We start from the raw sequence: 27,232 nt of genomic DNA on the forward strand, positions 1-27,232 counted from the left end.
AACTCGGTTCGATTTTCTTTTCATACATTGAACGTTTCTTCTCGTTTCCACATCTTATTTTAATATTCTTGAAAGACATCTGGAATACTTTGAGAAATATGGTTAAAGGGACAAAAGGGAAATGTCCTGCGGTGTATGAGTATAGAAATAAGGAAGGCGATGAAACGGGGAGATAAAAAATCGTAAATCAAAATTCTCTGACGGACGGATAGTCGGAGGCTGCTTGGTGTTGAGGGTTGAGAAGTGAGGGGTTAGGGGGTGTTATTTCACTCGACACGCACCCCATTCTTGTTAAATTTATCGCTTTATTTAGAGCCTGTAAAGCAACGTGAAACTGACAGTGCAACTTTTACCTATCTTACTTATTCCGCTTCTCAATACGTTCGTCATTCTTTCTTTTACACTTATCCTTACCCCCCTCGTATAATTTCTCATTTATTGAATGCCCGTGCTAAAAATTATTCACCATCTTGCCGACGCTCAGGCTGAAGGTGACGCTGTTCAACTACACGAAAAATCACCTAGAGCTCGTATCCTAAGACCTTGCAGGTTGAATGTCGCAAGGCTCGGAACGGGCGTTGGAATATCCCCCGAAAAAACGTTTCTTTTCCTTCGCGGTGACTCGACAATTAATGTTATGCGAAAAAGAGGGTAAAAATTCGGAAAGTTGAACAAATAATCTGACAAAATAAAGAAACTAAAAAATGGTGGGATTTGCACGGAATTCCTTCTATGATTGGTGAAAACAATAAATTATACTATTCAAGGACTTTAAATTTCTCTTAACGTTAAGGAGAAAATAAGGCATAAGCGCATGACTTAAGGGTCCGTCGCACACGGTATTAGGTAGACTTGATTGTCCGAGGGCTTCGCGACGGGGATTTAAGTGCCTACCTGCAGGGTCGGAATGACTCTTGCGACGCCCGTTTTCAGCCCCTGCATCTTTCCCGCCCCCGCAAACCGAACGCGAAACTCTGGCGGAGCTTTGGAGGGTAGCGGCGAGCCCTTAACGACTGGCAATTAAAACGGAACGCGAGGAGGAAAAACGAGAGAGAGAGAAAGAGAGAAAAGGGGCGGGAAATGTGGCTTTTGGAGAAACGCCGGTACAATTTTTACACAGGAAAGTATTCCGTGACCTTTATGTTGAGGAAAAAATCTGCCGCAGAGTCTGAAATTATCCGTGGAAATTTATCTTCTGGCCAAAAGTTGTAAATTTGAAAATTCATCGTCAGAGAAAGTCAAATCATCCCTCGATCATCGTCTTTCAAATTTACTGCAATTTTCTTTCAACCGCAGTTATTACAACACTCTTTCGCTGATTTCTAGCAATCTTCTTCTGTCACCTGTTATCGAATAAATGTGGTTCGGTTTAATTTGTTAGATTAAAAAAAAAAATGACTTTGGTTTTTTTTTTTTTTTCTTTTTTTTCACGCACAAACGTACCTACGGATATATGCTTGATTCGAACGGGTTTTGTACCCTGCATAAATTAGAATATAATTCTAATCAAATTAATTTGCCAGGGGATCTGGGTAAAGGGAGGAATTACACCCGTCTTTTAGACAGGGATCGACTAACGAGGTAAAGAATGTTTGCGGATTGCGCGGGTAATTCCGAACGCCGTTAGAGAATGGAAACGGGCTGGGTAAAAACTTTTCAATCATGTTAATTAAGGGAAAATTTGAAAACCTTTGGGGATAATATCGTCGTCTGAAATTCCTATAATCAACTTACCCCTAATCTACGAAGTATTTCGGGATTATTTTGCAACGTAATACATCGTGATGGTCGGTTCGTTTTTCGCGGTTTTTGTTTTATACTCGTATTTAATTTCTGTTTTTATTCACCCGTACAAAGAAACGAGAAAACGCATCGATCCGGAGGGCTTTGGAGTAATTGTCCGTGTATTTATGGATCTTGGTTGTTTTTAACGATCGCGGCTGTTCGCTCGGTTAGCGATTTCGACTAGGGGTTGTTTAATGTTCCGTAACCCCTTTTCGACCGCTCGACACGCCACTCTCCGAGGGATTCGATCGTGTGAATGGATTACCGAAAAACCAATTATCTCCGTTTCTCTTTCGTTCCCCCGGTTTTCCCTTATTTTCCAACTCCACGATCGATCCTCAAACCATTCTTCGACATCTACGGGAGAAACGATTTGCGAGAAGAATTTTCGAATTTGGTAAACGAGACGATGAAATTCGGTGATAGAAATAGACGAGAATAAAACCGTAGGGCCGTTTTTTTTTTAATACACTGGACTAACTTTTCAGCGGGAAAGAAAAAAAAAAAAAAGAAAAAGAAACCGAAGATACGGTTCATTTTCATTTTTCCTCTTTCGTCTATTACGGTAATAACGGAACAGCTTGATAGCCGAGCTCTCTCCCTCCGCATAATACACGACATAATTTCCCGTAATTTATAATTTATGGTAAACATAAAATACGGATAAATTTTATCAAGTCTCTCTTAGAAACTCGAGCAATTCATTAACGAATGCATTAATTAATTATCGTATATCACGTGGAAAGGGGCCTGTGAATAGCGTATTTTCTTCAACGTAACACGGTATGGAAAAACTTTTTCACTCTTCAACGTCGTTCGTTTTCAGTATTTTGTTTATTCTCTACTTCTTTACCCTGTAATACTTTTTTCTATATCTTTTTTTTTTTTTCTCTTATTCTTCTTTTCACCATACGAGCTTTAAACATTCGATATAAAACCCTACCGATATGTACAATACATCGTATTTAATATGTTACACTTCGTGATCGTACAATCAATATTTCACACACTTTTCCGACTCTTTTAATCACCGTTAAAGTCATTATAACGGTTCTTCTTGTTCCGCACTTTCTTCTTCTTATTATTTTCATTCTCTTGGTACCTGGCCAGCGATTCGTGAAATAATTCAGAACGGAAATATATAATGCATACGCCTTGTGAAACATTGACTAGAATTCTGTCGCTTTTACCACTTTCTCCATCACTTTCTCACTCCCCTTCTTTTTTTCTTTTCTTCTTCAATCTTGCCTGGTACTTCGACGCGATACTCCGTTTCAATTATAGCCGTCATTCTATTTTATCATCGACGTTGAAAATCGTTAAGTTCGCACTGTACGTTTGTATTCCCTTCACGTTTGAGATAAAAATGTGCAAAAAAAAATTAAGTCAAGCTTGCGTCAAACTCACCCGGAGAAACGATGCAAGAAATTGGTAAATGTATCGAATAGCATGGAATGCATCGCGTTTCGATGCCCTGCTATTTTGACCCCGGCTGCAGTTCGATAAACCTGTGCTGCAGATTCTAAACCCCGATATTCATACAATTTTCTCGAGACGTTCGTCTATTACCCGAACCCGCTTCTAGCTCCTTCTTTTCCTTCTCCTTCTCCTTCTCCTTATCCTTATTATTCCGAGCCTTTTCCTTATCCTCATCCTTATTCTATCCCGAGGTATATAATCCAGGTCGGATATTCCGGCCAACAAGAATTCACGCCAGCTGCGTTCGCGTGCCCCGAAAAATTCTCTCGTTCGGGATTGTTTTTTTTTTTTGACGTTTTTTCAGCACACGTGAAATTTACAAATGAAATTTCTCGGAGAATTATTATGGCAATTTAGAAATTTAGATAGATAGCGGGGAAAATTCCGAAAATTGTAATTCCATATAATTCCGGATCATTGATGTTTGCATTTCGAAATTTCCGGTTAAAATGCAACGGGTACTTGGCATACCCGATATACTATAGATAAACAGTTATGTCCACGTAATTTCAATCGAACTATGTAATTAACCTCGTACCCGTATCTGTGTTCAGGCAAATTTCATCGGATCTGATCGAATACGGTCGTTTTATACGTACGTATATGTGCATTCTCCATGACTGTTCTCGTAATGAAATTAGCCCTGTCTCTCGGTATTTCATTCCCCTGCAGTCAACGATATCAATCTCTTTTCACCCTCGAACCCCACGGTTGATAAATGATTTGCTCCCCCCCCCCCCCCTCTCTCGCTCTCTCTGTTTTTGCGCTCGATTGATTTCGTATTTTTTGTACTTCTGTTCGCCAATACCGTTTATTTTTTTTCCCATTTTGACAAATATTTTTGATCCCCAGAGTGTTTTTTTTATTCGCTTGATTTTGTTTTGCTGTATTTTATGATTTGGTATATCGGTTGTTGTTCGATGTTTCATTTGTCTTTGTGATTTATTTTGTCAGGTTTTTTTTTTTTTTTGCTAGGGTGATAAACCAATGTCGTCGGAAAATCAGTGAAAAAAAAAAATATCCAGTCGTCATTCGGTTAAAGAAAAAGGAACTAAATTGAAAGGTGAAAAAAAAAAATATAATAATATTCAACTGAAAGAACTTGGTCAAGTTAAGATTTCTAGCATGAAATTCTTTGATAAAAAAAAGAAAAGTAAATAAAATAAAATAAGAATGTCACGCGTACTTTTGCGATATCGCGTACATATCTAAACCTATTATTTTTTCGCGAGAATCACTGTGAATCTTTCTTTTTTTTTTTTGTTTGCTCCAACTTGCGTTTACATGCGTGATCAAACATTTTTATCTTTATCTCTCGTCGATTACTCTTCATTTATTTTCCATTGCTTGACAAATTTCTCTGATCAATTTTATCAAATCATTTGTCCACGTTTGCGAAACGGATATTCTTTTGAAAACGGACACCCTGTGAATTTTGTACGTGCGTACGAATAGAGATATAACGGAGTGCGGGAGAAGGAAAGAGACGTTTTTTCGTTCGTTGGTTCGTTTTTTTTCTTTTTTTCTTTTTTTCTCTCCGTTTTTTGTATCCGCTTCGTTTTGCTCATTTTACTTTTACGCTGGCTTTATTTTTATTTCTATTTTCCGGACGGAAAGCAATTCGACAGCGGCACGGCGGCGTGCTTGCACAGCAACTCGACGAGCTACTCTCACACTCGCTGACCAATTTAACGGCTAAATTGGCGCGCGAAGTGATTAGTGTTCGCGGAAGCGAGTTCTGCCGGGGTGCACCTCTCCCTCTCTCCGTCTCTCTCCCTTCCTCTCTCTCTCTCTTTATCCCTCTCTTCTACGCAAACGCGCAAGCTACAAATCTCTCCTTTCTTTTCAGTCGGTGCTGTTCGGTGTTTATTCATTTCAACGATTTCGAACGATTTTATTTACTTTTAATCGGTCAGAGGTCGGGACGAGAGAAAGTCGAGTGATGAGCGAGCGGGTGGGGAGAAAAGCAGGCGGCAGCTATTTATTTCTCAAAAATGGAGAAGAAAATGAAAACAACTCCCTTGCGTGTTTAAACGTTTCTGTTTTTACGCATGGAATTTGTAATATACACGTACAATTGTATACACTTACGGTTTTTGTTTTTGCACAAATCGGAGAAGAATTTGATCGCTCGTTAATTTTCCGCCGACGATGTTCTGCCTGTTTTCGATCTTGCTTTTATAACCGACCCTGTGAATTTTTGTATACCTTTTATTGTCGTCAGTTTTTTCCGAAGCTCTACCGTTTCGTAAAACGATAAAAAAGCTGAAAGTTTGAACCAGCGAATCCAACTGTACTGAAACAATTTTATTTTCACGATTTTACGACAAGGATAAGCCAGTGATACGCGCGTAAAAAAAAAAAAAAAAAAAAATAGGAAAACGAGATGTAGAGTTTTGTGAAATAATATTTTTCAAAATTGTCGTTTTTAAATTATGTGCATTACGCCGACGAAATGGAGCGCACTGCGGGGGGGATTTCAATTAAAACTAGCGTATAAAGCGTGTTTAATGTCCGCCGCTTGTGCAGCGGAGGGAAAGAGATCGGAAAGCAAAGCGGGCGCAATTAGGCACACGCGTCGCTTAAAGCTCCCCCTGCATCCTTGCATCCTGGTCCGGCATACAGATGAGATGAATTTCAGGACCTAACGATCCCGAAGCCTCCGGCGGTTAACCGAGGCCTCTCGCTTTCGCGCCGTTTTCACTTTTTCGCGCGAACCGGTTTCAGGGAAATAAAATACCGGAGAGAAGTTTTCAACTGGGATTGAGAGAATGAAACTTTAATACGACTGTGTATCACGGTAATAAGTAAAAGTAACAGATGACTCGCAAGTCGGGACTCGAGTACGTTTGACGACACATGTATATGAATAATAATTTCCGGACGAGTTTAAGCTTGCTTCGTTTCGCGAGACGATCGTTACTCTCTTCTACTTCTAGTTTCCAGTTTTCCTTGCACTTCGTGCAGACGTTTTTATTAAATCCGATGACGTCCGGGGATCTTTATTAATCGAGAATTGACAAAAGGACGGAAGCGGGAATTGGGAGGTGAGGGACGAAGGACGATAAGTGGGAAACGAAACGAAACGAACGGAGATAATGGAGGATACCTGACACGCAACAGGGTTTTCGCATTAGGTTATAGCCGTTGTTTGACGTCCGACGTCTCATCTGGCAGTTAACGATTATTCCTCCGGATAATTACCCAAGGCGAAGTATACGTCGAACTATCGTTATTCGGAGAATTTTTTATACCCTCGACGCGGCGAAAACGACACATGTCAAAACTTACCCCGTCGACAGGTGTCTCGTTAGCGATGATCGATTTTCTTGCGAATAATATTATCGAAGGAGAAGAGAAAAGGCAGAAGCTATAGAAGTTATCGATAATTCATTGACCACTCAATGCAGTTTTATTCAATTTACGAATGACTGATTGACCCACGCAATTTCTGCCTCCAAATTGTGACGATCAATGTTTGAACGAAGCACGTGCTCGAGGTGATGAAAGAACATTCGGCACGAGTCAAAGGGAGAACTTGAAAATAGAACAAAGGGCGGAAGGGGTGAATAGTCGAGACCAGGGGCAAAGAAAGAGGCTTTTCATCGTGTGGTAAATAGCACAAGGACCAAGGCTTTTTGGCGACACAAAGAGGCTTTACTATGGCTATGATTTACTATGGCTATGGATTTTACAGGCTAGTGTTAATTGGTGAATCTTTTTATACCAGTCGTTGGAATATTTTGGGCCGATTTTCAAATGATCCTAATCCTGAGTGTTGAAGAGCGAATAAAAAATCGATGAAATTTTGGATCCTGCGAATTAATACTCTCCTTCGATTCAGTCGCGAAGGTGATCTTTGACGAGATTCACGCTTCGGGAACTGTGCGTACCTACTAGGGTGGTCCTCGTATGGGGTGAAAATATTCCAAGTTGTAGATTTTTTTTGCCCACGAATGACCTCGCGATAAAATTCAGTACAAAATATATCGAATGAGCATGTGTTCAAATAGTTTAAAACTTGTCGCTTAAACAGGGAGACTAGGAGAATGAAATAATAATCTGAAAAAAATTAAGAAATTTTTCTTCTCCCCATATGGAACCGATTTGACACTATCCGTCGTGATTTTTATTTTCTACCCCATAAAAGGACCACCCTACCAACATACCCACGAAGCATTCGAAAAGCTTGTCATTCAAGATCGACGAAAAATCTGTCAAGCCGGACAGCTTTTAATCAAAAGTCAAAGCCGTTCTCCCGAAAGCTTTACAGATTCAAGCGAAGGGGAAATACAGTGCCAGATACATTGGGAAACGGCATGGGTTCCTGATTGTGCGGGACCATCTTTGTCGTATGCGACGTCAGACGAATCGTGATGCCTGGCTCCGTCTTTTTTTTTCTTTTTTCCTTTTTCTTGCTTCTCTCTCACCCCCCCCCCCCCCCCCCCCTAGATTATTTTCCTTTTCTTTTTCACCCCGGCTCCCTCGGCCAGCTTCTCGGCATCACCTTTCCTTCTTCTTCCGTCCTCTCTCGTCGTCGTCCGTTAAACCCCTTCAACGACCCTCGAGCCCGTGTGGGAATCAATTCTATTTTCCGTGTGTTTTGTTTCGGCACTGTCCCAACAAGCCGAGAGTATCGAAACCTCAGGGGATCCGATCGCCTTTATCCACCCAAACTCCTCGGACACGAGAGGCCGTGCTCTTACCGCCTTTGTCTATGTCTTGTTATTCTTCTTTTACTTCTTCGCGTTTCTTCGAGCGCGGTGACAGAGGAGTCTCTTGGGATTTTCATCCCCCCCACCCCCCGCCCCCATCCCCACCTCCGTAAAAATTCAGACCGGAAAAACAACGACAAAGTCGACGTCGATAAAGAGATTATTTTCTATTTCATGTAGGAATGTAAAAATTGCGTAAACAAGATTATCCTGAAAAAAGATACTATGTACCGGTGAGCTTTCACCACAGTGCGTTTCTCCAGAGTGAAAGGTAAAATCTGCGTAACTTCCTACCCAGTTAACATCTCCCTCGATAATCCGGTTGGAACAGAAGAAAAAAAATATATATATATTGTCACCATTTTTGATAAAGCGTGAGACCGCCGTTCCGGGAGGAAAGGGGCGAAAGAGTGAGAAAAAGAGAGAGGGAGAAAAGTAGGTGGAAAGGAGTCGATACAGCTGAGAAATCGCGAAGAAAGGAAGGTGAAGTAAAGCGACGAAGTAAACTCGAATGCGATCGGTTTTCGGGGCACGATCGAACACGTACGAAGCTTCTACGTGTACACCGTATAATAAAGTCACCTCCCTCGCCCCATGATTCGTTTTTATCTCTCTTCACCAGTGGCGGCAGGGACTCGCCGTTGAAATCCTTAATTATTTATACGGCATATTTTTGTGGCGTAGCTGAGAAAGGACATGAGAAAAAAAAAAAAAAATAAAATAAGGAAAAGAACGATCACGGAGGTGGAACTTTTCTCCATCGTAGACCTGTAATGTTCGGGAAAGGAACGCGGGTGGAGAAAAATACGGCAAAAGATAGCGTCGGAGTCAAAGGCGAAAATGTATGAAATTATTACCAGCGGTGTTATACCGTATTTTACGGTGATGTGTAGGATTTAGCCTGCCACGCGACGTTATTAGAAGTCACCGGTTGGCATAAGGCAAGAAGGTGAACCTGCCTGCCTCCAGGTATCCGCCTCTATTACACCTCCGGGTTTCTGATTCCCCCTACGTCGTCTTCTCATGCGCTCGCGTGCAGCGCACCTTTAAACCTTCGCCTGTATCTCAGCCGTAAGTTCATCCAGCTCGCTTTCGGTTCCCAAGTCTCATTCGATATTCAATCGTCATAATTTTCCATGGGGTTTTGACAAATTTTCCTCCGGATCCTCAAAATTTTCACAAATATTTGTTACAAATCTTCCGTCGAGTTTTTGAATTCTTATGGGGTTTGACAAAATATTTCTATGGGAATTCCATGGGGTTTTTTTGAATTTCTATGGGGTTTCAAGAATATTCATATGGGAATTCTATGGGGTATTGTTATTTTTTTTTTTTCGTTTTTTTTTTGTTGAAAACAATCCCGTCACTCGAAACAGAAGATATTCCCGTACGTACGAATGAATAACAATCCGTCGCTATTCCGGACGGAGGGGCAGCGCTGGTTTTGCAGATACGACGATAATGATCCCGTAACAACATTAACAATCCCTGACATTTCAGGGAACGGTTGATTAGCTTCGGGAGTAATATTTGCAACACGCACACAAACGTACTCACGTAGATACGAACGCGTGTAACGGGTGTATCCAATTCGTCGTCGTCGTAGTCGGTGATGCTAATGATATTCGAATCACGACGTTGCAGTAACGGCATCGGGACGGGGGCTTGAGGGGGGAAGGGGAGCAAACAAAATTTGAATATCGTCCACGCGGAGTTGGATTGGTAGATAATAGGTTTGGCGGTGAGTCGGTAATCTGACGGGGCGTCAATCAATCCCAATCAGTTAATGCGTTTCGAAATTCTGCCTCATCCGCGTCCAAACCCTCGCTACCGTAGTACGTAATACCTACACGAAATATATGAGATTCGAGCGACGATGCGCTCAATGCGCATGACTTCACTTTGCGTTCCTGTACCGGCAACAATACCCACGTTACAGGGAAAGGGAGGGAGGGGAGAATAATGTCAGAGATCCGTACCGAGGTTGAATTTGTCCGCGGATAGTTGAAAATAATAATAATTATTTGTTTCTATGTAAACCTTATTCTATGAATATAAACTTTGCAATTTAAAAATCGTCATCATCGTAGTTGCGAAAGGGTGGTGAGGGTGGATCCTGGAAAGCGGAGACTTCCCTTTGTCTCTTTCTCTTTATTCCGCTCTTGTTCGCGATATTTCTCTCTCTCTCTCTCTCTCCCGTAGCTCGGGAAAAATTTAAATATGCATGACCTTCCTAAGCCAATTCGTTACCACAAATCTTAATTAAACGAGTTTATTTTTCAGCTACCGTATTCCACGTTTATACGCTTTGTACTGTATAATGCATGAGTTCTAACCGCGAGTGTGCGTATACTGCTTAAATTTTTTCCTCCTCTTTTGTTGTTGTTTTTTCATTTTTTTATTTTTTTTTTTTCATTTTCCGGTTCCTAATCGTTGTTCTTCGTTACCAAAAAGTGTCTCGTAAATAACCTATAACAGTGATCGTGATGGTAATAGGCTCGATGTAAGTATGATTTCTTCGTGCGATTCGAATTTTTATTTCAATATAAATTGATCTCGATCAACCGACTTGAGGAAATAAAAAAGGGAGAAAAAGACAATGATCCATTAACATCATCGTTCGCTAAAAATTTAATCTTGATTCTATTCGTTAGTTCCTTTTAATTATTATATTTTATTTATTTTTTGATGTTACGCAAATCCACGAGGAAATATTTTTTATATTCACGTCGAATCTATACTTGTATAAATATATAATACACACACATGTATTAAATACATGAAATCCCGACCCTCGAGCACCGGTATTAACGGTAATTTACACTCCCTTTGAAAACGCTCGGGTGTTTTATGACGGCCTAATGCTCGTTCCCAGTTTACCTTCATCCTCTCTCTCTCTCTCTCTCTCTCTCTCTTTCCTTCTTCTTACCCACTTACATGACCGACTATAATTTACCATAATTCTATCGATAAAGAAATTCAATATTCCCTCCGTAATAAAACCTCGGACCTTGGCTTTGCAGGGTTGGTGAATTTAAGGGGTGGGAGTCGCCCCGTGTGATATAATTTATTACCCTTAAGCGGCTACTGCCAAACAACACGATATTCCAAACTGGTTTACAAATTTTTTTTAACACGCACCCGCCGCGACTTCGTGTTACGAGCATAGAACTGTATAATTACACGTATAAACTTGCATATATTAAGTTCAACCCTGACCGTCGCAGATTTTCGATACGCGAATTTTTCTTCGCCCCATCCCGTTCTCAGCTTCGGGGAACGTTGCTCTTTCCCTCTCTCTCGCTCTCTCTATCTCTTTCTCGTTTCAAAATTCAATTTCTTATATCAGGTTAGTTTATGTCGGAGCTTAAATTTCTCGGAAATCGATTCAACGAATTGATCGAAAAACTAGACGAATAAAGAATTGCTTTCCACTCTGGGAAACGCTCCGAATTTCCAAGCTTCGCCGAAGTTCATAACTGAATAATGGTTAAACTTCGGTTATGTTCGGTTCATGTGGAATCTCCGATATGTACGTATATCCCCGCGATTAAGTCAGTTGGAAATAGTTTTGAACAGCAGAAGGTCTTCCGATTGTAGAGGGAAGAGCTCCTTTCAAGATTGAGCGTCTAAATTGATCTCGAACACAATTCCGGGTTTCCCGAATCCCTCTCTCTAATTTCCATCTCGCACACTCCCGTAACTTATTTTTGTTTTTTTTTGTTACTATTTGTTCTTCACGTGGCATGATGCGTTCTCCGATTTTAATACAGGTAGAAGAAAAATATTCCCAACGATATCGCCGATCGTTTCGCTGATAAATGCTGACATAGTACCTTTTTTATCCAACGGGTTAATTGTTTATAAATATTGAGGGTACTGAAAAAAAAAATAATGGAAACAAAATGGGCCCGTCACGGGCCCGGTTTTGAAATGTTTGAATAGCAAATACAGTTTCTGAGAATGTTAAAAAAAGGTCCTTCTCAAATTCACTTTAAATATTTACAGATAATTGAGTAGTCGAATGAAAAATGTGAAAAAATTCAGGGCGCTGTTTCACAGTCGGGACAATTGCAGAATGTTTTTTTTTTAAAGAAAATCAGAAACGATTAGGGTCGGACGTTGGTCGGGTTCGCATGGATTTCCCCATATTTACCCCGTAAATGGAGCGTTATCGCGTCCAGCCGGGTGTCCAGGACCCGGAGTCTCGGTATTTTGACCGTTTTCGGGAATCCCCGGTTCCCTCGGGTCACCGCCGAGTCCGACCCGAATTTCGTTACTGGTTTAAGCTCACCCTCTCGTAGCCTACGCTGCCTAAGCCGCCCCTGACTTGGCCCCATACGTTGCAGTTTCCACATGGCTACATATACGGCGTGCAGTCCGTCGCCTCGGAAAGCTCAAACAACCGTTAGACACGGTCGGACAGCGGAGAGCGGGCCTTATATCAGTCCCTGACAGGAGAGGCGGAGGCAGCTTTGATACAGATGAGCTCGAAATTCTATGACAAAAAATACAGGATAAAATATTCGGACGATCAATTGCCTCGGTAATGAGAAGTCGGTATTGAGGATGTACCGGCTTTACAATCTCGAATCGACAGTTAGTCTCGTCGACGACATCGAGTACCTTGTGATAAGGTGAAAATCGAAAAAAAAAGTCAACCACAGTAAAAACGATTTGTTGAGAATGTATAGCCAATAGCGTTAAAAAAATTGTTCGAACCTGTAATTCAAGCACCTCAACAACAACGAACTTTCGAAATTATAATATCCCGCATAAACGCGGCGCGAAAACTTTTCTCATGTAATTTGTTTCTTTTGAAATAATTTCGTTTTGATTGAAACTTCCGAAATATTAATTTCTCGATGTTTGTTCAAAACATACGGGAACACCGTTCACCCTCCGTCAATATTTACTCATTTATATCGGTATGCATACACGGGTATTTATCAGTCACTTCGCAAGGGATGGAGAGCAAAAATGTTTTTTTTCGGGGGTTGGTTTGCCTACGCACGGTGTCTCTCGAGTCCCGTCTATCTGTATGTATCATTTTTTACGATCTCCATCGACACCGCCATGGAGGGAAAAAGGATGAGAGAGAGAGAGAGAGAGAGAGAGAGAGAGAATTTTTTTCACCGATATCCTGTATTATACGGTTATACTATGTAGTGGGTGTACCCATTACCGAACAGAACGGTATCCCGGCAGGGATGCGAAACAGTTTCATAAAACATGCATCGGTTTCGTATTACCTACATCAGCTCCCCTTTCATATATGCATAGTACGGCATGTGTCGTTATATCCGTAACCTCGATTCGACTCAGAGAATATAAACTAAAAACAAATTCCAATTCCATTCTCCTCGTCATGTTTCTTGAAAGCCCGTAAGAATTACAAAAAAACACAAAACAAAAAACCATAATAAAATCCCCACAGAATTTTTTGAAACCCCCATAGAAGTGAAAAAAAAAACAAACACCAGAATAATTTCAAAAAAATTCCAACACGACAACCTGACGATTTGTTGAAAATCTCGCGAAAATTTCGGAACGTACGTTTTTCTCCGCCGAGTTTAGTATTTTTTTTTTTTTTTTTCTCAATCACAAATCATGTAAGCAAATAATTTTACGCTACAACAGCTCCGCGTTGTAGGCGACGTATATTTTAACTTGGTTAACAATTACTCTCGTCTTCTTTTTTTTTTTCTCTTTTTATCTTCCTTCCTTATTTCACTCGGTCGTTTTTGTTTTCCTTTACTTTTTCGTTTTCTTCAACATCGCGATGCGACCAGCGGACGGCCTCACGTCACGCCAAACTACCACCGACTCATCAATCTCTAGTTTTCTCGCGTTGGCGAGCTGAAACGCCTTTTTTCCATCCCTCAGTTTTCCCCGGGTTCCTCGCTCATTCCCTTTTTCCTTCTCTCGCTTTCTCTCTCGGTCTTCTACCTTTCAAGGCTGATCATTCATCCGACGACTACTCCAATCAACAATCCCACCCCTTCCTCGCCGCACTCTGTATAACCAAACCCCGTCAGATTATCCTTTTCATAAATTTGATCCGACATCGGATTTGGTTCGAATTTTTTTTATTTTTTTTTTTATCGTTTAACAACAGTACGGTGGTTGGATTTTTAATTCCTCTTCTGAAATTACCCTCATCTTTTTTTTTCATTGTGTTACAGATTCGACGTTAGGGGCAGATCGTTGGAACACGCGGAGCACAAGTCCGAGTTGTTCGGTAGTCGGGCGTATTTCAGAACCGCCGTCCAACAGCCGGCCGTGCTTGTTATCGACCAGATAAAACGACACGACGCAGCATCGTACAGATGCAGAGTCGACTTCCGCAAGGCGCAGACGAGGAGCTTCCGGTACAACCTGACAGTTATCGGTGAGTGAATCGCTATGCTTAAGGTATTATTCGACGTATATCCCGAACAAACACTGAATCTCGACGAGATTATTGAACGCTTCGCGATGAGACGAAGATCTGAAAAAAAAAGATGATTTGTTTTTAATAATAACAATGCATAAAAGTTGTTGATAAATTTTTTAACCAAAAATTTGTGTGACGAATCTGTAGTGACAATTTCCTAATTTCTTATCAAATGAATTCACTGATTTTTCTGAATGCCTGTGAATTTTTTGGAATTTTCGGGGATTTTAAAAATTTCAAATATTTGTGTAAACAATTGACCGACGACTTTATTGGCATTGTTATTATTAAAAACGAATTATCTTATACAAACTTGGTTACGATTAATTTTTTTCAGATTTTTATCTCATCGCGGAGCGTTCAATATTCTCACCGGGACTCACTTCTGGTTGGGAATATCCGTCCAATGATACCTCAATCAAATCTAGATCAATTCTAATTATTCTTTCGGTTTTCAACCGGTAAGCGGTCTCATCCCTCTCTCTCCGCCTCTCGCCCCGATCTCTTTTTCTCTTTTTCCCCTCCGTCACCTTCAGACCAGGCGGTGTTTTCATCAGACGAGAGATCGGGTCCTAGAACCTTCTAGATTACATCCAGGATGCTGCTCCTGGTCGTCTTACTGATGCTGCTGCTCCTGCACTGTGTAGACCCAACTCATTTCCTTCCACCCCTCGTTTCAACCCTCAGCCCTAAACCCTTCACCCCTTTACCTTCTGGCTGATCATTTCCTTTTCTTTCCTGCACTTTGTCACGTCGCTTCATTCGTCTCTGCGTGTTATACGTCTTATCGTCTTTCTCCGTTTATCGTTACCACTTTTTCCTTGTTTCTCTCATTCGGTATTTTGTTTTTTTTCTTCTTCTTTTTTTCTGTTTTTCACATTCACTGTTCGGTTTACACGCGATAACCGTTACGCAGTATAGACAAAGAATTAAAGAAACCAGTGTTTTCCATACTTTAAATTGGAAAGTAAAAAGTGTTCTATCATATGAAACTTCAAATGAAGCCTTCTCAGACTGCGATTTAATTATAAAACTATCGAGTAAACGAAATTTTCAATTTCTAAAACAAAAATTTTTATCACATTAACACCCGCGTACCTAGTTTTACTGTAACAATTTTTTTATTTATTTTTTTCTAACGAGCCTTTAGAAGATAGGAAAAAAAGAGGGTACAAAAACGTACCGAGACTTATGAAACTTTTCACCGAGAAGAAGCAGCCAGCGGCAGTAGCAGCAGCAGCAGCAGCTTTTCGTTAAATTCGTTATTATAACAGCTGCCGGAGTTTCGGAGTTTTCAAAAAATTAATAAAAATTCTCCTTCCCTTCATTCATTTGCTTTTTGCTGTTGCTCTTACTCCTGCTTCAAGAAGAATAAGAGGATCGGGAAATCGGGGATGGGGAGGACAAGTTTGTTACTGCTATTAATTTAAAGTGGATGTGAAATTTTTGTAGTTTTATACACCTCTTCCTACTCTTTTCACCCCTGTGTCTTATTTTCTTCGGCAAAACTTCTCGTTCTTATATCTGTAAAGAGGAACTTGAAAACTCGTGACTAATGAGTATGACGCTGCAGTCTGGATTGTGGGATAAACCTCGAACGAAAAATATATTATATAAAGCAACAGAAACCATTCAATTATAACAAATTATCAAATTATTGCCCTAATAAAAAACACATATTACATTATTCGTTTATATTCTGTATCGCGAACAATTTTCGATGCGTAAAGAAAAAAAAAATCGTGAAGAGAAGATTTTAGAAATATGAGCAGATATAAAAAAGAGTTTGAGAAGACGAGGTGAACGGAAAAGGGGGAGTTCTAACTAAACAAGGTAAAAAAGAGGTCGGAGTTCTCCTAAACGAGTCGAAAAGAGGCGGTAATTCAACATCCGCGTTTCCGTGCCAGTTGAAAATCGTTGGTCCACGTCGATCCGAACCAGCGGCAATATAGAGGATCAAGTGTCTCCCTCTTGAATGGAACAAACGTATAACCTAACGGGAAATTCTGACGTTCGGATCGTCGTCGAGAAGGGTGGGCCGGAGGGCCAAGGGTCGAACTCGGAACAGTCGTAGTACAGCAGCATATAGCGGATCCGGTGAAAGGGTTTTCGGCCACGGGAAAAGCGTCGAATTTATGTGGGGCAATAAATTCATACGATTCTCTATACGTCGCTCTCGTTTTTCCCATACCTCTGGATCCGCTCCGGCATTTTTTTTTTTTTTTTCTTTTTTTCACAACTACACACTCTCTTCGAACTTTTCCTTTATATACACCCACGGTTCACCCCCTCAGTTTCTAGACCGGGATTCTTTCGCGTGGCTTAACTATTACCGCAACGCTAAGCCACCCCTCTCGACCCCCTCCACATTTCTCCCTTATCCATCTCGCCCCTGGGCTGACCGAGGGACATAACATATCGGGTTCACAGTCGCTTGAACCCTCGTGTCTGACGAGCTGCTGCCCCTTTCCAGCCAGAGACAAAAGACCATGACCACGTCCTCCACCCCCAACCCCCATGGTTTGCTAGCCAATCCAAACCCGCGGACTTCTCGTCACTTTTTTTTCCCCCCTCTACCTTGGAACTCCTGCAGCGAAGCGAAAAGCCGCAGATTCTTTCTTTTTCGGCCTCTTCTTTCTTTCCGTCTATCGAGTTTTAGTCAGCCTATGACTTGGACCCCAAAATCTCATCACCCTCAATGGGAGGAAAAGTTTTCCGAACAGTAGCTATAGACGGTGTTAGTTTTTTCCCAATCACGTGGATCGTGGTTCAGGAAACATCGAGAGGACTCGTGACAGTGCGATGCCCTAATTTCCGGCCGGTGGAATCCTCTTTCTTGGCTCAGGGTGCCAGGGGATTAATTCGCGGCTAAGAGGACAGACGAGAAAGTCACCCTGGTACTCGTCGGAGTTACGAGTTAATTCGAAACCGGCGAACGGTTTGCAATTTCAACTTGGATCGAGAGATCATTCCTAGGCGGACAATATAGCGGTAGGCTCTCGAGTTCAGACCCAAAAGTTCTCATCCGGGTTCGCAGTCATTGGCTCGATTCGTTCTCTCGCTTTGCTCGATTTCTTGCTCGGGTGATTTCACCGAATTCCAAGAGCACTTTAACCCCGAATAGATTTAAAAATCCCCCTGATTCAATTCTCCAAACTCTTTTCCCCCCCCCAGAGAATTCGATCCTTGTCTTGTTTACACTGAATCGTCAAAGAAGTAGAAAGAGGCCGTCAAAAAGGGGTTCCTTATTCCATTATCACCACTCAGTGGTCCCCTTGATTTCCCGTATATTGGCAAACTCACTTTGCGTACTCTGTATATCGTTTTCAACCAGTAATCGCCGATTCTCTGTCTCAAATTCAAAACACCGGGTTTTTCCTTTCCGACTTGTCTTCTTCACGTTTTTTCATCTCACACAATCATCGACGAGTGATCCTGGAGATAACTTTATCTCCTCGATGCAGAAATCCACTCAGCTAATTTCCAACGGAACCCAACCCCATCCGCAGACCCCAGAGGATGAACCTTCTCACCATGCCTCGTGTTCCCTTCTCTCAGCCAATACATTTCCAATTTTTCTAATACTTCCGATGTAAGGCTTCCTTCTTGCAGCCGCTTTTATCCTTCATATGTATTATACATTGCTACCGTTTTCTACTTCCCTCCGAAGAGGAACTCCTCCGCCGTTCTCTATGGTAAAAATAGAGGGAGCGGTGTGATGGAAGAGGGCGGAGGGAGGCAAGGTGGCTCGTCTAACCTGACCCAACCTCGCATTTCACTCGACTACTCTACCCAGGTTTAGCCGAGCCAACTCGACTTCACTCTGCTTCTCCAACGTGCTAAAACCAACCCTGCTGAACCCGGCTCAGCTCAGCCCCCAATTCCCGAGGCAGATTTTAATATTTTCACCCGTATCTCAACGGGGGTAAGTGAAGTTGGCCCGTAACGTCGACGCCTCTGGCCCTGGCTGCACAACGGTTCACTTAAAATCACTTTATTGAGACCGAAGCCACCCTCTTTCACTCCTTGCGCAGGCATCACCGTCTGGTACTATGGTCCACTAACCCTCACTGCTGATGACGATTCGTGTGTGGGTAAGACTTGGAACTTGGTGAAACTCGCGAACGGAGGCCAGCAGGATGGAGAGAATGTTCCGGTTCTTAATGAAACTGAAACAACTGTGAACTCGACAGTCCGGAAAGTCGCTCTCCGTTTGAAATTCCTCAGTTTTACCTCACTACACGTGACCAGAGCACTCGTTTCTCAGCACAACTTGACGGACATACTTTTTAACGGTGTCGCTCATCTTTGTAGTTAAATGGTTACTCGCGATATCTGCATGTCAAATAATTCCTTATTCCCGGAACAAAGTGAGTCTTACCGTTACACTGGAACACTGTTGGAAATCGAACGAAAAAATCGCGAAAGACGTCGAAGCTGGAATGACGAGGCGGTATCTTTTGACGCGAAGAAAAAATAACGCTGTGTTGAAATATTATCATACTAGACATAATGTGCACATGGACCCTGCTAGACGTGTGCAGGAGTACATGGGTGTATATTACTGGAGAAGTCGAGACTCGAGCTTTCCTTTTGTGCGAATGTTCGCAGTTTCAGACGTGCAGTGCTGCTGGTGGTGCCGGTACCTCTAAATCCACCTCCACCTCCATCTCTGCCTCGGCTGCTTCTGCTGATGCAATTCTCTCAGCTCGTGCTTATAATTAAAACGTTCTTCTTTGACTCGCAGACTAAGGAGAACCCGCCCCAACCCTTCGGACTCACGTATGCAGGTACACAAAAACAGACACGCGAATATACGTGGATTACTTGAACAGCTTGGCGGTAAAGTTTTATCGTCTTTACTCTCCCGTTTCTGTCTTTTCACTCCAAGTAATACATACGGAAATGTAATATGCATGCTCAACCCTCGTCTGGGACAATGAGTATAATAGGTATGCACACACGTGAATTACAGATTATACTTACACATACTGTACGTCAGTTGAGGATTGATTAAGAACGAGAAAAAGAAACTTTGTTTTGATAGAATCTTGCGAAAATGAGAATAGTTGAGAAGATGTTGGAATATTCTATTATATTAGGGTGAAAATATCTCGCTGGCTAACTGCGATTTACCAAAGTCACAAACGCATTGACCAAGTGTCTTCCTTTTCTCTCTCCCGCTCTCTTCGTTCACGAGTTTGTATCTCAAGAGCAAAACTCGAAACGTGAGCCTAGGTCTTCGGTTAGAAAATACATAAAGTATTCTAACTCAACAGGGTTAGTCCTGCACGTTTTAACGGTCTTCCTGGGCCGTTTACGAACCTCATTTTGTGTCGCTGTTTCGCTTCGTTTGATCGTATAATTCAACTTCTCGCCCCCCCCCTCTCCCAGATTTTAACGATTTACGAACGCCCGGATTTTTGTTACTGTTGTTGTTCTTCTTCTTTTTATTACCAAGCGATAACGAGAAAATTAAAAACGCAGAACGTAAATACGTTATTTTAATACGCCAAAGTTTTGCGAACAAATATTAATCACCTCGAACTCTACGGCTTGGTGAGAAAAATGTTAATCAAAGGGAACAGAGTGGGACGCGTATTATTTTCTCGGATTATATTGGGTTTCAGAGATTTTTATGCGATAAAAAAAAACTCAAGTATGCACATCGTGAGAAAAAAAAAGAAAAGAAGAAAGCGGTGTAAAAAAATCGTGAATCTGTAAGTCGGAATTGTCTGACCTTAAATGTAAAAATGTCGTGAACTACCAATGTTTCAACGACTGTGAGAATGAACGTGAGCAGATCGATGAGGCTTCCGCCGTCAGCGGCAGTAGCTCTTCTTCTTTCGCATCGGCATTTTCGACATTGCGTAATTTCTTCCGTCTGTCGTCGTAATCGTCTTACGAGAGCAAAGAGATTCTCAGCAATCACAACCATTTTCGTCGTTAGCCCCGCAGGTCCTGATCGAAATCAGGTCAGCTTATCGGCGGTTGCGAGGCAGAGCTTCACCCCCAATTCCTCCCGCCTCCTTCTTTCTCCGCCGTCACATTCGCGTGAGTCCAATTTAGTTTCGTACAGAAAGCTTCTACCCTCTTTTTCAGCTTCCACAGAGGGGTGAGGAATATCGACTCGTTTCGGTGACGGACCAGCGCAAGGCTAGCGGAGCGAAAGGGTTGAGGGTAGTTTCCCCGAATGGCGTGAGCCGCTGGTGTGTGCATTGGTATCATGTATTCCATTCCATTTTCGAACATTGACTCGTTGTTCCTTCGTTATTCTCTGGCTCTTCCTTTTCGCTTGTTGGTATCGAAAAATGGAAATGAGGAGGGGTTGCAGGTTTGACGATCGATGTTTGAAATTAACTCGATTAATGGGTTACACTTAGTCAGGAGGCCGAAAAAAGCGATTTGTCAAGTATTTTTCACGAAGAGACATTTCTTTTTACACATACCTTTTACATACTAGAATATTTGTAGATTACGAAAATGGGGGAAAAAAAAAATGGATTTTCGAAAAATCCCGACTAGTTACAACCACTTAAAATGCGGCTCATCCTATGTATCATGGTGTGTATACGCCACAGCCAATTGCACAGCTGTGTACTATTGGCCTACTTCAGACATAGGCCTGTATAGGTCTATACACATATGTATACCCGGAAATAATCGACGCGCGGTCTTGTACCAAGGCCCATTGATTACCGCAGGGTAATTGCCACGCTGTACTGCAGGCTCCAATCCCCGAAACCGCCCTTGCCACCCAGTATTTCACCCCCAAGTCCAATATACATATGTATCTACATACATGGTACATAATACACGAAACTGTGTACCTACCAAAGTCAACCATTTCTACCACCCGATAACCAATACTCCCGTAGAATCCCCACTTCCATTCCATTTCATCGAGTCACCGTGATGACCTCAAATTTTGCAAGACTTTACGTTTATCTTCTTTAATTTCTCCCATTTAATTTTGACAAATCATCAAAACGTATTTAATATTTATCAACACGAGTCGAAGAAAAATGTCAACCTCATAGGTATTTTACTCGTCGATATTTACCCTAAACTAATATATATTGGATTCTAATGTCAAAAAGTATACAAAATTTGTTGAATTTGGAAAAAATTGAGGGGCGAAAAAAGGGGTGAGGATGGACTGAATTCAGCACGGTGATCGAGAAAAGGAAAGATGGGAGTGAAAGGAGGAGGATAAGCGCCTCGACCATTATTCGCAGAGTTCAACTCTGACCCCAGCTTTGTTCTTGGGTATTCTTGACCCCCGTCACCCCATTTACAGGACAACAGGCGGTACAAGCTGCACGCCCACATGCAATATTATATTGTAACGATTTAGGCGTTACGTTAATAAAATATGGATCCGCGAGTTTACTTATTATCAAATCAAAGGCGTGAACAAAAATATCGTGATAAATGCTTTTAATGCAATATACGTGTTTCTTGTTTAAAGTCTGAAACAAGACTGTTTTTACAATAATATCGGTTGGCGCAGCAACCTTATTCTTTTTTAAAGACATAAGAGGTTTATAAACGTCTTTTATCTATGCCGACTACTAGATCATTAAAGAGGGGGCAAAAGGGGTGATTTCACCCTTTGTAACACTACTCCCCCCCGAGGAAAAGAGTCGTCCCGACTCGGGAAAGTTAAAACAATTATAAAGGTGATCCAGTAGTCAGTGCTCAAAGGTGAGTTGGAGCTGTGGCTCTAAAAATTTAAAAACTCCCTTTTTTACTATCTGGCATTTGCCCACAGTCTCAAGGTAAACCACAGAAAACCTTGAGCAGATAGTTGAGCGTTAAATAATCTCAAAAATTTATGTGCCATGTTTTATAAAGGTTAGTGTTATTAAGTGTTATGTGGCTTCATGAATACAAAGTTTTCCGCAACGGCCCAGATTGACGTCGGGAAGAAATTCGATTTTCTTCATGAAGGATCCCTCCGAAACAGGTTCGGATGAAAACACCGAAACGGGAACCGACAATTCCAGGTCCAAATAAGACGAAAACAGACTTCTCTTCATATAAAATAAGGAAATCGTGGGGTGACTTCTTTAGGAATAGTTCACCCTAGAGTTTTGGAAGGACAAATGTGAGTGATGGTATAACAATTCAAATTCACTAAGTGAATTTGGGAGAATACTTGAATAAAGTAAATTGAATACGTATTCAAAAGAAAAGAAACGATCTTATCTGAATTATTTCTGCGTCCTTCTTCAAAATAAAACCACCAGTCATCGTCAGGAATCGGGGAAGATTGGAAGGAAAGGGCTGTGTCAAATAACCTGAAAAAGTGCTCACAAAAACTGACACTTAAGGTTAATAAAATGTGAAAATCAAGCAATCGCTCATCGACCTCGAAAAATAATCGTGACTCATTTCACATTATTCCTTAAACCAAAGCCTATCCGACACAAAACTCGATTCCAGAGAAGAAGTTTCTAGAAAGAAACAACCGAAGAAAACAAATTTCAAATTGATTAGCAACCCAGAAATAACAACCCATTATCAAGCTTCCGTAGTAAGAAGAACTATGTCAAAAATTCATAATTTAATAAACGCGGGAATATTAGCCCAAACCTTTGACTTTATTAGTTTAAAAAAACTTGTCAGAAGAAGAATTAGAAAACGTATTCCAGAATCAATGGAAAAAATTTTCTTGTGGGTTTTTCGATTTCCGAATCGAAGAAGGGAAAATTGGTCTTCTGTGCACGTCATGCTGTACCCGCAGGTAAATGGAAAAACAAACACAAGAAACAACCCCTTATTTAAATAGAAATTTAAATTGAATTTTTTTTTTTTTTTTTTTTTTTTTTTTTTTTTATTATTGTGAAAATTCCAGTCCTGAACATCCGCGAGGTGAAGTTGACCTACACGTAACCTTTCTGAAGGACAATACGACCTGCAACGTTTGCAAAGATAGTCTCATTTTCATTGCAAAACCGACGGAAGGCTGCTCCGAATGTGAAGCCGTAAAAATTGAATTAAAAACAATTATTAAAACCGCATACCACTTTCAAATTATTTAGTTTTTCTGTTCTGTTCAAATATTAAAAAAAAAAAATTCTGTTCAAACTGTTCAAATATTCTTAAAAATGTAAATAAAATAAAATTAAATTGAAAGGTTTAACTTTATCCGTGTGTCATTGCAAAACAGAAGCTAGAATAAACTTGATCGGCTGCAGATTCTGCATTGATAACCAAAACAGGAGCCGATAAAGAAGAAAAGGTTTGTTTTACTAGCCAATCTTCATGAACCTCATGGATAGTTCTGAGTAGCTCTAAAGAAATACTCGATTCTTCCTCACGAGAACGGGAACTGACTCGAGCGAAAGAAGTTTCTGGGGAAACTCGCAAATAAACAATCAAATCTACTCTGAGCTCAGGCGAGCGAATGAGAAGATCAAAATTTTTTGTCAATAAATGAGATTCGAAGTCGCGAAAATTACCTAACCTTCGACGAGCTTCTACAAAACAATTGCTACTGAATATCGATCTTTCCATCACCTTTACAGGCAATGAAGTCGTCTGCAGATGTCTATCTAACATAACCATTTGAGCGAAATGTTGAAAATAATAGCAATAACGATCTGGGTTCTGATACATCAAATCTAAAAGATTAATTCCGGCTACATTTCGATATTCTTCAAGAGGTTCTAAAAGTGTACAGACCTGGCGATCTGCTAAAAACCTCTTAGTGAAAGTTGTTTTTCCGCATCCGATATTTCCTTCAATAATAATCGTAAGCGGTCGAGTTTTACTCAAACGAATTCCGAAAGGTAAATTCTTCTCCCAATCGATAACCGACTGTAAAGAAGGTCAAATCGATCACAGTCGTCAAGGGTGTTCGTTTGAAGATCTAACCTCGAAGGATGTCCCTGGTCTTGGAGAGACTGTTCCAGGTTGATCCTCTTCAAAAGGAGCAAGACGATCCAAGTGAACCACTTTCTGACGCGAATGAGGAGATCTTCGGATTCTATAAACAACATCATTTATCCGGTTAACCACTAAGTAAGGGCCTTCCCAATTTCTTTGTAGCTTTGGACATCGTCCTTTCTGTCTTCGAGGTTGAAAGAGCCAAACAGAATCTCCAGGATTAAATTTTAAATCTCTGGCTCGAATATCATAACGAGTTTTTAATTTATCTGAAGACATAGAAATTCTATTCCTAGCAAAGTGATGAATTTCTTCTAAACGTTGTTGTAATGAAAAGGCATAATCTGTTTGATGCTGTCTTCGCACAGGAACAGGGCCTTTCTCTAAATCTGACGGAAGTCGAAGATTTCTTCCAGTAAGCATGAGGGCTGGCGTCTGTTTCGTCGTCTCGTGAATCGCAGATCTGTAAGATAAGAGGAAGAAAGGGATCCAGGAGTCCCAGTCTCTCTGATTCTGCTCTACGAAGGACGACAAATATTGTAGTAAAGTCCGATTCAGACGCTCTATCATGCCGTCAGATTGCGGATGCAAAGGAGTTGTACGAGTTTTTCTAACCCCTAAAATCTGAGTAACCTCTTTCATTAAGGTCGACTCAAAATTTCGGCCTTGATCAGTATGAAGTTCTAGAGGAACTCCGTGTCTACAAATAAATTCTTTAACGAATGCCTGCGCTACAGTAGAGGCTTCTTGATCAGCGAGAGGGACCACTTCTGGCCACTTAGTAAAATAATCAGCAATAACCAAAGCATATTTATTTCCAGAATGGGTTATCGGGAGAGGTCCAAGAATATCCATTGCTATCCTTTCAAATGGAGCTCCCACGTTGTAAATTTGAAGAGAGCTTTGTCCCTTCGCTCGAGGTCCTTTCTTTGCCGTGCAGATTCGACATCTTCGACACCAATCTTCAACGTCCATCCGGCAACGGGGCCAAAAGTAGAAGTTGCGAATTCTGCCTAGAGTTTTATTTGAAGCGAAATGTCCGCCTGCAGGAGAATCATGATAAAGAGCAAGAATCTCTGGAACTCGTGACCTGGGAACCAAAAGTTGCCACCTGATTTCTTTCAAGTCTGCAGATTCCCATTTTCGGTATAAAATTCCATCAATTAAAAGAATAGAGTCCCATTGAGCCCAATAAATTTTCAAATCTGGCTCGGCTAAAGATATATCCTGCCAGTCCGGGCGAGTTTCTACTTCTTTCCAAGACTTCACTTGATTCAAAGTGTCGTCCTCTTGTTGCGATTTTCTCCATTCCTCCTGGTTATTTTTGAAAGAAATCTTCCGTATTACAAGAGAGGGGTCACGATTTTTCTCTAATCGTGCACACTGTTTACACTCTGGCATTTCCTCGCAGGGTCTTCGAGAGAGAGCATCGGCGTTTCCATGATGAATTCCTGCTCGATGACGAATATCAAAATCGTACTGACCGAGCCTTTCTAACCATCTAGCTACCTGACCTTCGGGAGATTTGAACGAAAGTAGCCACTTGAGAGAAGCATGATCTGTACGTATCAAAAATTTTCTGCCATACAAATAATGGTGAAAATGTACTACGGTCTTAACGACAGCTAAAAGTTCTCTACGAGTGACACAATAATTTCTCTCGGTTTTACTCAAAACTCTGCTGAAATAGCTTATCACTCTCTCTTGACCTCCCTGAATTTGTGACAGAACCCCGCCTATTCCTGAAAGAGATGCATCCGTATCTAAAATAAAAGGAATTTCGACCTCTGGATAAGCTAAAATCGGCGAAGAAATAAGATTTTCTTTCAATTTCTTAAAAGCCTCTTCGCATTCCGGGGTCCAGTCAAAAGGAATCTTGATTCCGGTCAAATGATGGAGAGGTTTAGCTATACTAGCGAAACCTTTTACAAATCTTCTGTAATACGTACAAAGGCCTAAAAAGCTTTGAATTTGTTCTTTATTCTTAGGTGTCGGCCAAGAAGAAACCTTCTCTATTTTGGATGGGTCGGTCTTCACACCTTGTGCCGAAACGATATGTCCAAGGAAGCCTACTTCTTTCTGGAACAGATGGCATTTTTTCGGGCTCATTTTCAGACCTGCTTGCTTCAGCCTAGCGAAAATTTGTCTGAGATTTTGAACTTCTTCTTCAAAGTTCTTGCCAAAAACGATTATATCGTCTAAATAAACGAGGCATATTTTGCCCGTGAGCCCATGGAGAACAGCTTCCATCATTCGTTCAAAGGTAGCCGGGGCGTTACTCAAACCAAACGGCATAACCTTGAACTGCCATAATCCTCCTAAACCCGTAACAAAAGCTGTTTTTTCTTTATCTAGAGGATCCATTTCGACCTGCCAGTATCCGCTCTGAAGATCTATGGTGCTGAACCAAGTTGCACCAGCTATCAGGTCGAGTGTCTCGTCAATTCTGGGTAGAGGGTAAGAATCTTTCTTCGTTATATCGTTCAGCTTCCTGTAATCGATACAAAATCGTTTGGATCCGTCCTTTTTGTTAACAAGGACGATTGGTGAGGCCCAGGGACTAGACGATGGTTCAATAACATCGTTCTTTAACATGTCTTCCACCAGCTTCTTCACCTCTTCTCGGGCGTTGAGAGCAAGTCTTCGAGGAGCTTGTTTAATTGGCGAACTCTCTCCGACATCGATCTTGTGCTTGACAGAAGTACATCGGCCCTTATCACTACTATCTTTCGCAAAAGAATCTTTAAATTCTAGTAAAAGAGATTTAAACGATTCTTCCTGAGCTAAATTTAACGAAATTGAAGATTTCTCAACAAGGCTCCGTAAATGAAGAGGAAAATGTTGTTGCAAATCACCTTCCGACAGTTCTATTTCTCGAATTCTAGGAGGAGTCCAATAAATTCCATTCCTATTTGTACAAAGA

At 41.2% G+C, this 27,232-nt stretch overlaps 1 protein-coding gene across 6 annotated transcripts in view; it reads left to right on the top strand.

Annotated features, from left to right (window-relative positions):
• Positions 1-27,232, top strand: part of LOC124222723 (protein turtle homolog B) — a 164,206-nt gene that overhangs the window by 104,416 nt on the left and 32,558 nt on the right. For all 6 annotated transcript variants that reach the window (XR_011177589.1, XR_011177588.1, XM_046633972.2 and 3 more), the window contains exon 3: positions 14,165-14,370. Coding sequence is in view for 4 of the 6 variants with exons in the window: in XM_046633972.2 (XP_046489928.1) it covers positions 14,165-14,370 (206 nt within the window). In the remaining 2 variants the exon portion in view is untranslated. The remainder of the gene's footprint in view (positions 1-14,164; positions 14,371-27,232) is intronic.

This window comes from Neodiprion pinetum, chromosome 7 (genome assembly GCF_021155775.2).
Source record: "Neodiprion pinetum isolate iyNeoPine1 chromosome 7, iyNeoPine1.2, whole genome shotgun sequence".
Lineage (NCBI taxonomy): Eukaryota > Metazoa > Arthropoda > Insecta > Hymenoptera > Diprionidae > Neodiprion > Neodiprion pinetum.